This window comes from Eubalaena glacialis, chromosome 18 (genome assembly GCF_028564815.1).
Source record: "Eubalaena glacialis isolate mEubGla1 chromosome 18, mEubGla1.1.hap2.+ XY, whole genome shotgun sequence".
In the NCBI taxonomy this organism is placed as follows: domain Eukaryota; kingdom Metazoa; phylum Chordata; class Mammalia; order Artiodactyla; family Balaenidae; genus Eubalaena; species Eubalaena glacialis.
The window spans coordinates 14,188,051-14,204,992 of NC_083733.1; the positions used below are offsets into that span (position 1 = coordinate 14,188,051).

The 16,942-nt window shown below is 37.5% G+C and overlaps 1 protein-coding gene across 1 annotated transcript in view; it reads right to left on the reverse strand.

Moving 5' to 3' along the window:
• Positions 1 to 16,942, reverse strand: part of HYDIN (HYDIN axonemal central pair apparatus protein) — a 389,934-nt gene that overhangs the window by 239,154 nt on the left and 133,838 nt on the right. Inside the window, exons 11-12 of the mRNA XM_061172597.1 lie at positions 16,485 to 16,603; positions 5,223 to 5,446 (exon numbers count right to left, since the gene is read on the reverse strand). Coding sequence (XP_061028580.1) covers positions 5,223 to 5,446; positions 16,485 to 16,603 — 343 coding nt within the window. The remainder of the gene's footprint in view (positions 1 to 5,222; positions 5,447 to 16,484; positions 16,604 to 16,942) is intronic.

Consider the following 16,942-nt stretch of genomic DNA (forward strand, 5'->3'; position numbering starts at 1 on the left):
CTGTATATTTTACATTCCCACCATCAGTGTATGAAGGTTCTGATTTCTCTACATTCTCTCCAACACTTGTTATTTTCCATTTTTTAAATTATAGCCATCCACGTGGGTGTAAAGTTGTATCTCATTATGGTTTCAATTTGCATCTCCCTGATGATTAATGATGTTGAGAGTCTTTTCATATGTTATTAATCATTTGTATATCTTCTTTAGAGAAATGTCTGCTCAGATGGTTTGTCCAATTTTTGATTGGTTGTCTTTTTATTACTGAGTGTAAATGTTCTCTATATATCTTAGATATAAGTCCCTTTTCAGATATGTGATTTACAAATACTTTCTCCCATATTGTGGTTTGTTTTTTCACTTTCTTAATAGTGTCCCTTAAGGCACAAAATTTTTAAATTTTGATGAAGTCTAATTTATTTATTTTTTCTTTGATTGCTTATACTTAGGTGTCATCTTTAAGAAACCTTTGCCTAATCCAAGGTCATGCATATTTGCACTTATGTTTTATTTAAACAGTTGTATAGTTTTAGTTGTTACATTTGGGTCTTTGGCCCATATTATGTTAATTTTGTATATGGTCTGAGGTTTGGGGGGGGTCCAACTTTATCCTTTTGCATGTGGATATCCAGTTGTTCCAGCAGCATCGGTTGAAAAAACTATCCTTTTTCCCATTGAATTGTCTTGATACTCTTGATAAAAATAAATTGACCATAACTGTGTGAATTTATTTTTGGACTCTCAATTCTATGCCATTGATCTATATGTCTATCTTTATGCCAGTACAACACATTCTTGATAACTGTATCAAAACTATAGTAAGTTTTGAACTGGGAAGTGTAAGTCCTCCAAATTTGTTCTTATTTTTTTAAATTGTTTTGGCTATTCTGGGATTCTTGCATTTCCATATAAGGTTTAGTATCAGCTCGTCAATTACCGCAGCAAGGGCAGCTGAAATTTTGACAGAATCATGTTGAATCTATACATCATTTGGGGAAATACTGCCATCTTAGGTTAATATTGAGTCTTCCAATCCATGAAAACAGATGTCTTTTCACTTATTTAGGTCTTCTTTTAAATTCCTTTCAATGATGTTCTGTAGTTTTCAATGTACAAGTCTTACACTTTTTTTGTTAAATTTATTCCCAACTTTATCATTTTTTTTGAACTTATTGTAAATGGAATTTTCTTAATTTCATTTTTGAATTTTCATTACTACTGTCTAGAAATACAATTGATTTTTGTTCATTGATTCTATATCCTGCAATTGTTCTGAACTCATTCGTTAGCTCTATAGTTTTTTGGTGGATTCCTTAGGATATTCTATATATAATATCATGTCATCTGCAAAGAGAGATAGTTTTACTTCTTCCTTTCCAACCTGAATGCCTTTTATTTCTTTTTCTTGCCTAATTGCCTTGGATAGAACCTCCAAGTACAATGTTGAGCAGAAACAACTTTCAGTTTTATTAATTTTCTCTATTGTTTTTCTTTATTTCATTAATTTCCACTCTAATCTTTATTACTTCCTTCCTTGTGCTTGCTTTGGATTTAGTTAGCTCTTCTTTTTCAAGTTTCTTAAGGTAGCAATTTAGGTTATTGATTTGAAATCTTTCTTCTTTTTAAATACAGGCACTTACAGCTGTCAGTTTCCCTCTAAGCGCTACTTTTACCACATCTCATAAGTTTTGGTATATTGTGTCTTGCTTTCATTTATCTCAAAGTATTTTAAAATTTCTGTTGTAATTTCTTCTTTAACCTATTGGTAATTTAGGAGTGTTTTTTAATTTCCACATATTTGTAAATTCTCCAGATTTCCTTCTACTTTTGATTTTTCATTCATTTCTTTCTAGTTGAAGAACACACTCTCTATGATTCAAATTATTTAAAATTTATTGAGACTTGTTTTATGGCTTAACACATGGTGTATTCTGGAAAATGTTCCAAGTGCACTTGTTGGGTTCTACAGGTATCTGTTAGGTCCAGTTGGTTTATGGTATTGTTCAGCTCTTCTATTTCCTTTATGATGTTCTGCCTAGTTGTTCTATCCATTGTTGCAAGTAGGGTAGTGACATCTCCAACTACTACTGTTCAATTACCTATTTATCTCTTCAGTTCTGTAAGCTTTTGCTTCATGTATTTTGGGGATCTGCTGTTAAGTGCATCGATGTTTATAATTGTTGTATCTTCTTGATGGACTGACTATTATTGTAAAATGTTCTTCTTTGTCTTTGTAACAATTTTTGTTCTAAAGTTTATTTAGATATTGGTATAGCCACTCCAGCTTTCTTTTGGTTAGTGTTTGCAGGGTATCTTTTTCCATCCGTTTAAAAAAGTTTGAACCTATTCATACTTTCAGATCTAAAGTGCGTCTCTTGTAGACAGCAAAAAGTTGGATCATATTTTGTATGTGTGTTTTTAAAGTCTATTCTGCTAATCTCTGCCTTTTAATTTAAGTGTTAAATATATTTATAGTTAATATAACAAATGATAAATTAGGATTCCTTCTTCCTTTTCTCTATTTGTTTTCTACATGTCTTAATGTTTTCTCAGTTCTTCTATTCTTTCACTATTGCCTTCCTTTGAGTTAAATGGATATTTTCTAGTATAGCCTTTTAATTCCCTTGTCATCTCTTTTACTATATTTTTGGTTAGTTTAGGAAATAATTTAGGAAATGGGCAATCACATCCTGAATTTGGATAAATAATTCACAGAGTCACAGGGTAAGACAATACGATTCATGCAACAGAAATGTCTACCAAACCCAAATTCACCAGTCACTGCACCTAATATACAACCTTGCAGGTAGGAGGTGCTCATTAAGAGTTTATTAAACAAATATCCAAAATACATGTTTTTTTTTCTAAATACAGTATCAATGTGTGCATGTTGATAGTTAGATACAATATTAATTATTAGGCTAAACTTAAAATGTAGAATGACTGGATGAAATTGGGATGGGCTTTTTTATCCAACTTGAAGGACGGTTAGCCTGTCTCAGCCAGCAGTTTGATTTTTCTTTGCCTTCATGAAAAGTAAAATTATGGTCCTTTAACATCCTATTCTTTCTTGCCTATAGATAGGACTATTTTCTTTTTATCTTAAATGTTTATAAGAGCAGAGTTTTAAGATTTTTATCTTTCCCACTTTTGTATGGAGGCCTGTCTATGATGCTGGATGTCGCGGAGGGTACTCATGATTCTGAACAATATTTCCTGGTGCCAAGAAGTCAGAAAGCCTTGATTCAGTTGGGGGCTTTCAAGAGCTGATCTTCTGGAACTTAACAAGGGGGCTAAGGGGCCAGATGATCTCTGAATGATAGACAAGGTTGCACTTGCAAGTTTGCTCTTCCTGCTTCTCCAGATAACTACCTCCACTGTTTGTCATGAGATGTGAATTGTTATGGAGGTGGGAGGTGGGTTAAAGTTTATATAATGTGAAAAAGTACTCCTGTTCTTCTCATATTCTGCACATCCCTGAAGGAGGTAAATCTTGGGCCAGGATAAGCATGATACATCTTCTTAAGAGTCAATGTTATTCAAATATCTGGAAAGCTACTCCAATTTTTTCTTTTAGCACAAACACAGATGCATTATGGAAAAGAATGTAAATGCATTGTGAATGTTTCAGATAAGTCTTGAGATCTTTTTAAAGAGTTTATGACTGTGGTAGGCTGTCTTAGCCATGCCACAGAACACCTGAGGCATATGCACTCACTCTCCTTACTTGTTAGGGGTTGTATTCATTTGCTAGGACAGTCATAAAGTATTAGAGACTCGGTGGTTTAAACAACAGAAATTTATTTCCTCACAGTTCTGTAGGCTGGAAGTCCAAGATCAATGTGTTGGCAGGGTTGGTTTCTTCTGAGGAACTCCCTCCTTAGCTTGTAGATGGGTACCTTCTCCCCATGTCTTCCCATAGTCTTTGCCTCTTTGTGTATCTGTCCTAATGTCCTCTTCTTACAAGGACACCATTCTTATTAGATTAGGGCCCACCCATATGACCTCATTTTACCTTAATTACTTCTTTAAAAGTCTTATCTCCAAATGCAGTCACATTCTGAAGCACTGAGTGTTAGGACTTCAACATATGAAATTTGGGAGGATGTAATTCACCCTAGAACAGAGATACTTAGGTGGAAGAATTGAGAAGAAATGGTAATCGCCTTGGAGTCAATCTTAAGATTCTAAATTTCCAGTAGGTATCACAAGATCAATAAGTTTTCCCAGGACCCTTCAGGCCTAGGAAATATGTCTGTCTCTTTTCTATGTTATCTCCAGGCCACAAGGGAGACCTCAGCTGTAGATGGAGTGAGGTCCTGCTAGGCTACTGACCCATAATAAGAGAGACTACCATGGTAATTAACAACCTGTTGCTGTGGGAATCTAAATAGAATCTGTAATCTATTCTAAAGATATGATCTTTTTAAGCACCAGGAACTAAAGCTATAGATCTGCCCAATGGGTTGGTCACAGAGAACTTCTTTTTAAAACCTGAGGACAAACAAAGCATCTAGAGAAGCCATCAAAAGACATCTAGCACAAAAGCTGCAAGTGTCTAGCCTTGACTGACTGACACTATAAGTAGACTTTTATAATTCCTGGAGACATTAAAGGTTAAGAGCACTTAAAGAATTTCCTTAAAATAAAAACAAGAGATGCAGGTTTAGAGAAACTGTGATAACAGTTAGAGCTTAATTATAGGAGATGATTTTATCCAGGTGTTAATAACCTACTTTCCCTAAACATACTAAAACAGAGAGTAAGTAGAAACTAATATAGTGTTTAAGTTCTTATTTTATAAGGTTACAGCTTACAGAAAAACTAGATTCCAAAATACCATCTGCATCCATACTACAGTAATAAGTTAAACATGTTCACTAGAGAAACACTGGTGGAAATTTAAAACACCCCAGTATGTTGATGTGGTCATATCAACAAAGACAGTTATGGACATTCAAGACATGATCTAGTTTTGGTTTTTTAAAGTAAGTTTATGAAAGGATTTTATTTTTACATTTTACTTCTGTAACAGTAAAAAGTAAACAGTAGGGAATCAAATTGTTGCTACTTTCAGACAGGTATCAATATTCTTGACAAAAAAATAAATATTTTGGCAACCTAGTAATTCTCCATTAATTTGTAAAGTGCTCTAGTTTTGAAGTTTAAGAAAGCATTAGGTAAAAACTTCAGTTTCCACATTACCTGTAGAAGTAACTTACATAATGGTCAATTTCACAGGCTCTGGTGATCCATTGACATTGACCAGGAACTCTTCTTCAAAGTGTCCCAGGATGGAAGAACTGAAGGAGATCTGGACAGCCTGGACTCCACTTGGTTCGATGATACCTTCCTTGGGACTGAAAACAAAGCAGGTCCCCACAGCCGAAGTTGGCGGGATCACGTTGAAGAGGGCATCAATGCTGCCTTTGTTGGATAGTACTGCCTATATCAAAAAGACAAGAATGAAAAGGTAGGCAATGGGCCTCTGATTTATTTTCATATAAGCACCAACACAGAGACAGCTGCAGGAAGTAGAACCACAGAAAAACTCCAGGGGAAAAATAAGCAGTCTTCTGTCTTGAATGTTTGAAGACAGGAATCCCAAGCCAGAAAGTAATTTTTATCAGAAACAGAAAGTGTTTTTATCTCCTCTTTAAAATAGAGTTAGTCATATGCATTATATTCATGCTATAAAGATTGATCATAATCACATCTATTGAAGAAGAACCTTAAAAGACCTTTTTTTTTGATTCTATCTCTGAAATAACCAAGGGAAGGTAGGTCTTTCTCTTATACACATGAGAAGGCTGGGATTAAGTGGCATGCTGAAAAATAAAAAGCAAGTTAGAATAGAGGATCAAGAACTATCTAAGCCTATGTTTATAAGGTAGCTTGAAGAATGTAGAATGAGCTATTATTGTGGATTCCAGATTGCAAGGATTCTCTTTGTTGTACCATTAGATTTCATCCTATTGTGATATTTTCATCTCAAACTTTAATGGATGGATAACTGTTTTGGGATGCTTATGTGAGCCATTGTTTTACTACAGAAAAGTTTTTTGTTCGTTTGTCTGGTTTTGTTTTTTTTTGGCTGTGCAGTGTTGTGTGAGGCATCTTAATTCCCCGACCAGGGATGGAACCCGTGTCCCCCCCACAGTGGAAGCATGGAGTCTTAACCACTGGACCGCCAGGGAAGTCCCATACAGAAAAGTTTTATTCCTATATACTAATGTTCTGGAACCAAGTCATTGCCCATATTTGATTGCACACGAGGTGTGTGTACAAAGCTCATGCCTGGCATTCAGAGGCCTCCACAGCTGGCTCCGTCTACCACTCCCACTGTCACTTTCCACGAGTCCATCCATGAACTCGTACTATAGCCACACAGTCCTATTCCTCAGCTTCTAGAACACAATCTCTATTCCTTGCCAATGCTTACACCTGAATGGGTGAACAGTCATTCTCTCTACTTAGAAAGTACCTTCAACCTACATCAAGGCACTGGAGGGAAAAAAGAGGAGGTGATGAAGAAAGATTCAGAAAAGTATGGGGGGCATGTCAGGAACCGAGAAAGCCAAGAGACAACTTCCAAAAGGAGTTGAACGGGGATAGAGGTTAAGGAGAATAAGCTCTGAGAAAATTCTATAGATTTTTTATTTTTAATTAGAGGCCACCCCTGCCCTTGAAGAAGAAAGTAATTTCAGTAGAGTGTGACTGTAGAATCCAGAGTACAAATGTTTAGGGAGTGAGTAGGTGCAGAGGAAATAGTGGTTGACTATTCTCGATTCCTGTTTTGAGAAGATTAGTGGTAAAAAAGAGAAAATGGGGGTGGCAAAGCTGCAGGAAGGTACTGTAGGTGAGACTTAGTCTATTTATACTATTAAATGAGATAATGCACACTTAAGGCCCAGCCTAGATTTTTGTTTTTGTAATAAGAAAAGGGGACTAGGTAACCAAGGTAATAGGGTCTGGGTGGATGTAGCGGGTCCACTAGATCAGGTTGCCTCCTCAGGAGCAGAGAAGAAGGAATCAAGAGCATAAGTAGGATACAGTCAGGGGCTCTTGCAAAGGAAGACAACCACTCCTGCCAAGAGAAGACAGATGATGTACCAAAAGAGGTACATAACTAAGTGTTACTTGATACGTTGTTCATCTTTTTACATTTATTTCCCATCTCCCTCATCCTACGTTCCGTGGTCATAGGAGTTATGCTTCATCCTTTATTCCTTTTAAAAAGACCACGCAGAAAAGTGATTATGGCCAGGGTCTCAGAAGCCAAATGCCTGGGTTCAAATCCCAGCTTTTCCACTGACTTGACTAGCTGTGTGACCTTGCAGAACCTGCTTGGCTTCTCTGTGTCCGTTTCCGCATCTGTAATGTGTAAGTATTACTGATAAACCAGGGAACCCGGGCAGCAGCCGTAGTTGCCGCCTGGGGCCAAGCACCACAGTGCATCTTGTTCGCCGTATAGCTGACAGGGTCTTGGTGCTCCAGCTGGGTGTCAGGCCTGTGCCTCTAAGATGGGAGGGCCGAGTTCAGGACACTGGTCCACCAGAGACCAGTGTGGACCCGGTCCCGGCTCCACGTAATATCAAACAGCGAAAGCTCTTCCAGAGATCTCCATCTCAATGCTAAGACCCAGCTCGACTCAACGACCAGCAAGCTACAGTGCTGGACAACCTATGCCAAACAACTAGCAAGGCAGGAACACAACCCCACCCATTAGCAGAGAGGCTGCCTAAAATCATAATAAGGTCACAGACACCCCAAAACACACCACCGGACGTGGCCCTGCCCACCAGAAAGACAAGATCCAACCTCAACCACCAGAACACAGGCACCAGTCCCCTCCACCAGGAAGCCTACACAACCCACTGAACCAACCTTAGCCACTGGGGACAGACACCAAAAACAACGGGAACTACGACCCTGCAGCCTGCAAAAAGGAGACCCCAAACACAGTAAGTTAAGCAAAATGAGAAGACAGAGAAACACACAGCAGATGAAGGAGCAAGGTAAAAACCCACAAGACCTAACAAATGAAGAGGAAATAGGCAGTCTACCTGAAAAAGAATTCACAGTAATGATAGTAAAGATGATCCAAAATCTTGGAAATAGAATGGAGAAAATACAAGAAACGTTTAACAAGGACCTAGAAGAACTAAAGAGCAAACAAACAATGATGAACAACACAATAAATGAAATTAAAAATTCTCTAGAAGGAATCAATAGCAGAATAACTGAGGCAGAAGAACGGATAAGTGACCTGGAAGATAAAATAGTGGAAATAACTACCACAGAGCATAATAAGGAAAGAAGAATGAAAAGAATTGAGGACAGTCTCAGAGACCTCTGGGACAACATTAAATGCACCAACATTCAAATTATAGGGGTCCCAGAAGAAGAAGAGAAAAAGAAAGGGACTGAGAAAATATTTGAAGAGATTATAATTGAAAACTTCCTTAATATGGGAAAGGAAGTAGTCAATCAAGACCAGGAAGCACAGAGAGTCCCATACAGGATAAATCCAAGGAGAAACACACCAAGACACATATTAATCAAACTATCAAAAATTAAATACCAAGAAAAAATATTAAAAGCAGCAAGGGAAAAACAACAAATAACATACAAGGGAATCCCCATAAGGTTAACAGCTGATCTTTCAGCGGAAACTCTGCAAGCCAGAAGGGAGTGGCAGGACATATTTAAAGTGATGAAAGGGAAAAACCTACAACCAAGATTACTCTACCCAGCAAGGATCTCATGCAGATTTGACAGAGAAATTAAAACCTTTACAGACAAGCAAAAGCTAAGAGAATTCAGCACCACCAAACCAGCTTTACAACAAATGCTAAGGGAACTTCTCTAGGCAGGAAACAGAAGAGAAGGAAAACACCTACAATAACAAACCCAAAACAATTAAGAAAATGGTAATAGGAACATATATACCCATAACTACCTTAAATGTAAAAGGATTGAATGCTCCAACCAAAAGACATAGACTGGCTGAATGGATACAAAAACACGACCCGTATATATGTTGTCTACAAGAGACCCACTTCAGACCTAGGAACACATACAGACTGAAAGTGAGGGGATGGAAAAAGGTATTCCATGCAAATGGAAATCAAAAGGAAGCTGGAGTAGCAATTCTCAGATCAGACAAAAGAGACTTTAAAATAAAGGCTATTACAAGAGACAAAGAAGGACACTACAGAATGTTCAAGGGATCAATCCAAGAAGATATAACAATTGTAAATATTTATGCACCCAACATAGGAGCACTTCAATACATAAGACAAATGCTAACAACCATAAAAGGGGAAATCGACAGTAACGCAATCATAGTAGGGGACTTTAACACCCCACTTTCAACAATGGATAGATCATCAAAATTGAAAATAAATAAGGAAACACAAGCTTTAAATGATACATTAAACAAGATGGACTTAATTGATATTTATAGGACATTCCATCCTAAAACAACAGAATACACTTTCTTCTCAAGTGCTCATGGAACATTCTCCAGGATAGATCGTATCTTGGGTCACAAATCAAGGCTTGGTAAATTTAAGAAAACTGAAATCATATCAAGTATAATTTCCGACCACAATGCTATGAGACTAGATACCAATTACAGGAAAAAATCTGTAAAAAAAATACAAACACATGGAGGCTAAACAATACATTACTAAATAACCAAGAGATCACTGAAGAAATCAAAGAGGAAATCAAAAAATACCTAGGAAGAAATGACAATGAAAACACGACCACCCAAGACCTATGGGATGCAGCAAAAGCAGTTCTAAGAGGGAAGTTTATAGCAATACAATCCTACCTCAAGAAACAAGCAACATCTCAAATAAACAACCTAACCTTACACCTAAAGCAATTAGAGAAAGAAGAACAAAAAAACCCCAAAGTTAGCAGAAGGAAAGAAATCATAAAGATCAGATCAGAAATAAATGAAAAAGAAATGAAGGAAATAATAGCAAAGATCAATAAAACTAAAAGCTGGTTCTTTGAGAAGATAAACAAAATTGATAAACCATTAGCCAGACTCATCAAGAAAAAAAGGGAGAAGACTCAAATCAACAGAATTAGAAATGAAAAAGGAGAAGCAACAACTGACACTGCAGAAATACAAAGGATCATGAGAGGTTACTACAAGCAAGTATATGCCAATAAAATGGACAACCTGGAAGAAATGGACAAATTCTTGGATAAGCACAACCTTCCGAGACTGAACCAGGAAGATATAGAAAATATAAACAGACCAAACACAAGCACTGAAATTAAGACTGTGATTAAAAATCTTCCAACAAACAAAAGCCCAGGACCAGATGGCTTCACAGGCGAATTCTAGCAAACATTTATAGAAGAGTTAACACCTATCCGTCTCAACTTCTTCCAAAATATAGCAGGGGGAGGAACACTCCCAAACTCATTCTATGAGGCCACCATCACCCTGATAACAAAACCAAATAAAGATGTCACAAAGAAAGAAAACTACAGGCCAATATCACTGATGAACACAGATGCAAGAATCCTCAACAAAATACTAGCAAACGGAATCCAGCAGCACATTAAAAGGATCATACACCATGATCAAGTGGGGTTTATCCCAGGATGCAAGAATTCTTCAATATACGCAAATCAATCAATGTGATACACCACATTAACAAACTGAAGGATAAAAACCGTATGATCATCTCAATAGATGCAGAAAAAGCTTTCGACAAAATTCAACACCCATTTATGATAAAAACCCTCCACAAAGTAGGCACAGAGGTAACTTACCTCAACATAATAAAGGACATATATGACAAACCCACAGCCAACATTGTTCTCAGTGGTGAAAAACTGAAACCATTTCCACTAAGATCAGGAACAAGACAAGGTTGCCCACTCTCATCACTATTATTCAACATAGTTTTGGAAGTTTTAGCCACAGCAACCAGAGAAGAAAAAGAAATAAAAGGAATCCAAATCGGAAAAGAAGAAGTAAAGGTGTTACTGTTTGCAGATGACATGATACTATACATAGAGAATCCTATAGACACTACTAGAAAACTGCTAGAGCTAATCAATGAAATTGGTAAAGTAGCAGGATACAAAACTAATGCACGGAAATCTCTTGCATTCCTATACACCAGTGATGAAAAATCTGAAAGAGAAACTAGGGAAACACTCCCATTTACCACTACAACAAAAAGAATAAAATACCTAGGAATAAACCTACCTAAGGAGACAAAAGACCTGTATGCAGAAAACTATAAGACACTGATGAAAGAAATTAAAGATGATACAAACAGATGGAGAGATACACCATGTTCTTGGATTGGAAGAATCAACACTGTGAAAATGACTATACTACCCAAAGCCATCTACCGATTCAATGCAATCCCTGTCAAACTACCAATGGCATTTTTCACAGAACTAGAACAAAAAATTTCACAATTTGTATGGAAACACAAAAGACCCCGAATAGCCAAAGCAATCTTGAGAAAGAAAAACGGAGCTGGAGGAAGCAGGTTCCCTGACTTCAGACTATACTACAAAGCTACAGTAATCAAGACAGTATGGTACAGGCACAAAAACAGAAATATAGATCAATGGAACAGGATAGGTAGCCCAGAGATAAACCCACACACATATGGTCACCTTATCTTTGATAAAGGAGGCAAGAAGATAACAATGGAGAAAAGCCAGCCTCTTCAATAAGTGGTGCTGGGAAAACTGGACAGCTACATGGAAAAGAATGAAATTAGAACACTCCCTAACACCATACACAAAAATAAACTCCAAATGGATTAAAGACCTAAATGTAAGGCCAGACACTATAAAATTCTTAGAGGAAAACATAGGCAGAACACTCTATGACATAAATCACAGCAAGATCCTTTTTGACCCACCTCCTAGAGAAATGGAAATAAAAACAAAAATAAACAAATGGGACCTAATGAAACTTAAAAGCTTTTGCACAGCAAAGGAAACCATAAACAAGACGAAAAGACAACCTTCAGAATGGGAGAAAATATTTGCAAATGAAGTAACTGACAAAGTATTAATCTCCAAAATTTACAAGCAGCTCATGCAGCTCAATATCAAAAAATCAAACAACCCAATCCAAAAATGGGCAGAAGACCTAAATAGACATTTCTCCAAATAAGATATACAGATTGTCAACAAACACATGAAAGGATGCTCAACATCACTAATCATCAGAGAAATGCAAATCAAAACTACAATAAGGTATCAGCTCACAGTAGTCAGAATGGCCATCATCAAAAAATCTACAAACAATAAAGGCTGGAGAGGGTGTGGAGTAAGGGAACCCTCTTTCACTGTTGGTGGGAATATAAATTGATACAGCCACTATGGAGAACAGTATGGAGGTTCCTTAAAAAACTAAAAATAGAAGTACCATACGACCCAGCAATCCCACTACCGGGCATATACCCTGAGAAAACCATAATTCAAAAAGAGTCATGTACCACAATGTTCACTGCAGCTCTATTTACAATAGCCAGGACATGGAAGCTACCTAAGTGTCCATCGACAGATGAATGGATAAAGAAGATGTGGCACATATATACAATGGAATATTACTCAGCCATAAAAAGAAACGAAATTGAGTTATTTGTAGTGAGGTGGATGGACCTAGAGTCTGTCATATAGAGTGAAGTAAGTCAGAAAGAGAAAAACAAATACCGTATGCTAACACATATATATGGAATCTAAAAAAAAAATAAAATGTTCTGAAGAACCTAGGGGCAGGACAGGAATAAAGACACAGACGTAGAGAATGGACTTGAGGACACGGGGAGGGGGAAGGGTAAGCTGGGACGAAGTGAGAGAGTGGCATGGACATATATACACTATCAAATGTAAAACAGATAGCTAGTGGGAACAGCTGCATAGCACAGAGAGATCAGCTCGGTGCTTTGTGACCATCTAGAGGGGTGGGATAGGGAGAGTGGGAGGGAGACGCAAGAGGGAGGAGATATGGGGATACATGTATATGTACAGCTGATTCACTTTGTTATGAAGCAGAAACTAACACACCATTGTAAAGCAATTATACTCCAATAAAGATGTTTAAAAAAAATGTAAGTATTACTAACTTCTCAGATTGCTGTGAAAATGACATTTATTAAATTGCATAACTTTTAGAATAGTGCATGGCAAAGAGTGCTCATGAAAGACAGTGATTGCTATTTATGTCCCCAGTGCTAAGTAGAATGGGTTTAAGATTTACCTGTGCTTAAGAAGCAACTGATATGCACTAGTGATAACTTGAAGGCAACTCAAAGGTGTTAATGGTAACTCGAAGGACACTTGTTCTTCTCTCTGAGCTGGTGCATGGATTGCTTTTTTTCCTGTCTTACCCAGATTTTCTATAAGGTGCCAGTTCCTCTATTTTCGAGAATATGCATTTCATTCTTCTCCCCCTGACAAAGCAGCAACTACTTATGTATAGGGAATCCAGCAAATTGTTTGACAATACAGTTCTGACACCTTTTGATTACTAGTAATGCCCTTACCCTTGCAGTCCAACTCCTTGGAGAGGGGAAAATTTATAGTAGAACTTCACCTCTCATTTGTTTTCCTTCTAATTATACTGGGGAATAGCATATACTCTTGGGGGTTAGTCTTTATGTGTCTGCTAAGCTCAGCAATGACTAACAGCAATAGCTAGTTACTCAAATTTGTTTCAAGTAGGTAATGTAATAAATTAAAAGAGAGAAGCAATGAGGCATCTGCATTAAATACGCAGAGAGTGCAAAATATTCCCATAAGAAGCACCTTACCATGTCCTTCTCTGCCACTGCACAGCTCTCAAAACTGTCCAGTCTGATGCAGCACCTCATTTAACACTTACTTAGCTGGCTGTGGTTTGCTTTACTGTTCAATTATGGGAGGGTGGGAAGTGATGGTCTCAAGCACACTTCTGTTAAAATTTGTAAGAAATTATTATTACATTCAGAGAAACCCTATCCATTTTGTAACAGGGAAGAGCAAAATCTGACTCCATGTTGGATCCGTTTCTTTTATTTAACCTTTGCTTTTCACTGCTTTTGTTATTATAATCATACATAATGGCTTACCTCAGGGCACCCTGCCCCTTTGCCTGAATGTTAAACTAAAGTGCCTTTGTTCAGCTCACAGGGTGACAATCTGACCCTGCCCACCTGTGAATGGCTGCAGAAAAGAGGAAATTAACACATCCCCTCCCCGATGCTGGCCAAGCCAGGACATATTTTGCAAAACTAGGCCTTTTTACTTTACTTCCTCACCTCCTCCCCTTCTCTGTTCTATAAAAGAAACTGGCATCCAGACCCCAATAAGATGGTTTTTGCGGACACTAGTCTGACATCTTCTCAGTCTATTGGCTTTCTGAATAAAGTCAATATTCCTTGTCTCAACACCTTGTCTCCCAATTTATTGCCTTGTTGTGTAGCCAGCAGAGTGAGCTTGGACTCGATAACAATTCTGCATCAGAACTAAAGGTTCTTTTCCAATGTGGCATCCATAAGACACAGTCTGTAAGGTGTGAGGGGAACTTGCACGGATAAAGTACAGGCAGAATATCAATTTAATAAGAACAATTTAATTTAATAAGAACTCTTATACCTTTTTTTCCCTCCCTAAGTGACCATTTTTTCAGAATGCAATACAGGACAATGCAACATAGTAGCTGTGCCACTTTTCACTTTATGTTAGTCATGTGAGTGATTACTTCATTTAAGTTATGCTCTTACATATATTCCATCTCATCTCATGTATATTCCATGACATTAACATCTCTATTTACCTTTCAAATCATCCCATTTGGCCCATCATTAAGTCTAACGAATGTGAGGACAAATGACACTGCAGGAAGCTCTCAACATCAATTGGGCACCCACCTCCCATGCTTAGGCTGAGCTGAATTGGTTGTAGACCGGATTTGCCCATAATGAGAGCCCAAGGGATTGAAAAGCCAGCAAAGGGCTTTCTCTTCCCACACGATGTAGGGCCCTAGTACCCCAGGGCTCACTAACATTTACAGGCTGTGTGACTTTGCCAAGTTACTTAACAAATGTGGCAGAGTCAGCTTGGCCATTCACTGAACCCATATCCTCTTCCTCCTGTGCCTATAGCTAGACTACATTTCCCAGCCACCCTTGCAGTTACAGACCCTAATAGGATACGAACAAAAGTGATACATGCCACCTCCATTACTACCTCCTATAAAAACCTCTCATGTGTACCCCTCCATGCCTTTCTCCTACTGCCAGTGTGATACATGTGAGACTACAATCTTGCAACTCAGATGTTAGGGGTGGGAGAGCCATGAGATAGAATGAGGCTGAGTTCTTGATCCTCTGCGGGAGGAGAGCCATCTGCTGATGACCAAGCTTGTCTGGGACTTTATGTTAGGAACAAAATAGATATATTATTGTGTTTGTTTGTTACAGTATGTAGCGTTACCTTAACTAGTAAAACTTCTCCAAGCCCCAGCTTCCTCAGCTATAAAATGGGGATAGTCATTGTACCTTCTTCAAAGGGTTTTTGTGAGGACCAAGTGAACTAATGCATATGTGCTCAACATACATGAAGGGTGAGGATGTTGACTGAATTAACCACTATGTGTCTCATATTTCTCATGTGTAAAAACAGGTACAGTAAAACCCACCACTCATGGTTCTGTAAGAGTTAGAAATCATACACACATACGTAGGCATGCACACATAATAAGGCATGGAACTTGACACCTATTTGTCACTCATTAAATAAATGCTTTTATTGTTAACTCTATAGAAATATAAACACTTACAATTTAGGAATCTTTCTACAATAAACTTTCAATGGTTATAGTTTGATATAGTGTGAACAAGTGTCCTGGATATGAATTTAGTGATGAAGTGACACTGAAGTAACTTTGATCCTCACGAACCCATGGGTACGTCATGTAAAAAATCAGTTTCTATTTAATTGGAAAGACAAAGCAGGGAGATCTCTTCCAGAAATCAGGACGATTGGTTTTTTAAATCAGAGAAAATTAATTAAAATTTTAAATTAGAGAAACTTCTGAAGTGTGAAAACAGCTATCCTCATTAGGACATTCTGGAAAATGTAAAAGGTTCTCTATCCTCTGATCTGTAGGATTTATGTTATCAGAGAACAAGCATTAAACAGATGGGGAGACGTATTTATGGTGTCCCCCTTTGCAATTTACAAAATGATGATGATAAAACCAATTAAGTTATGACTTTGATGCTTTTTATAAAGCTAGAGAGGCTGAAAAGGATGGAAGAAGTTGCTTCCCTCAACAAGGCTGGGAGGGAGGAGGAGGAGTTCGATCATTTGGGGTCTGAATAGGTACGAGTAATGGAAAAAATGTGATGTCACAAATTTTCTATCAATAAAAACACACACATAAAACAAAAAAAGCCAAGTACTTTTGAGTCTCAATGAACAATTCTAGTGCTTACCCCATAACAATGTACAGATCCAACAAAAACTTTTCCAATATCCAGCAACTCAAAGTTGAAGTGAATCTTCGGTCCCATTCCTTCCCCTTTGATTCGGAGGGGCAAACGGATCTCTCGGCCTGTAAAAACAATTCAGACTTTATTACCCTCAGTGACGTCTTATTACCCCAGATTACCCACAACCTCTTATTAATGTAAGCAGTCAAGATTATTGCAACAACTCCCTACAATGGACTGAGGGAGTGTAATTTAACCAATGCTGAAGATTTAGCTTATCTTTAAGAAACAAGAATACTGGTTAGTTTCTTAACTTTAGGGGAAAGCTTATACTGCAATCTAGGCTGACATTTTAGCAGAAAAAACAATTTAAAAAATTTAACCCAATCTTAGCTGTATCCTTAAGTTTTTTATAAAGGAAAATAATTTCTCTAAATCAGAGAAGAATGACCATAAGATGA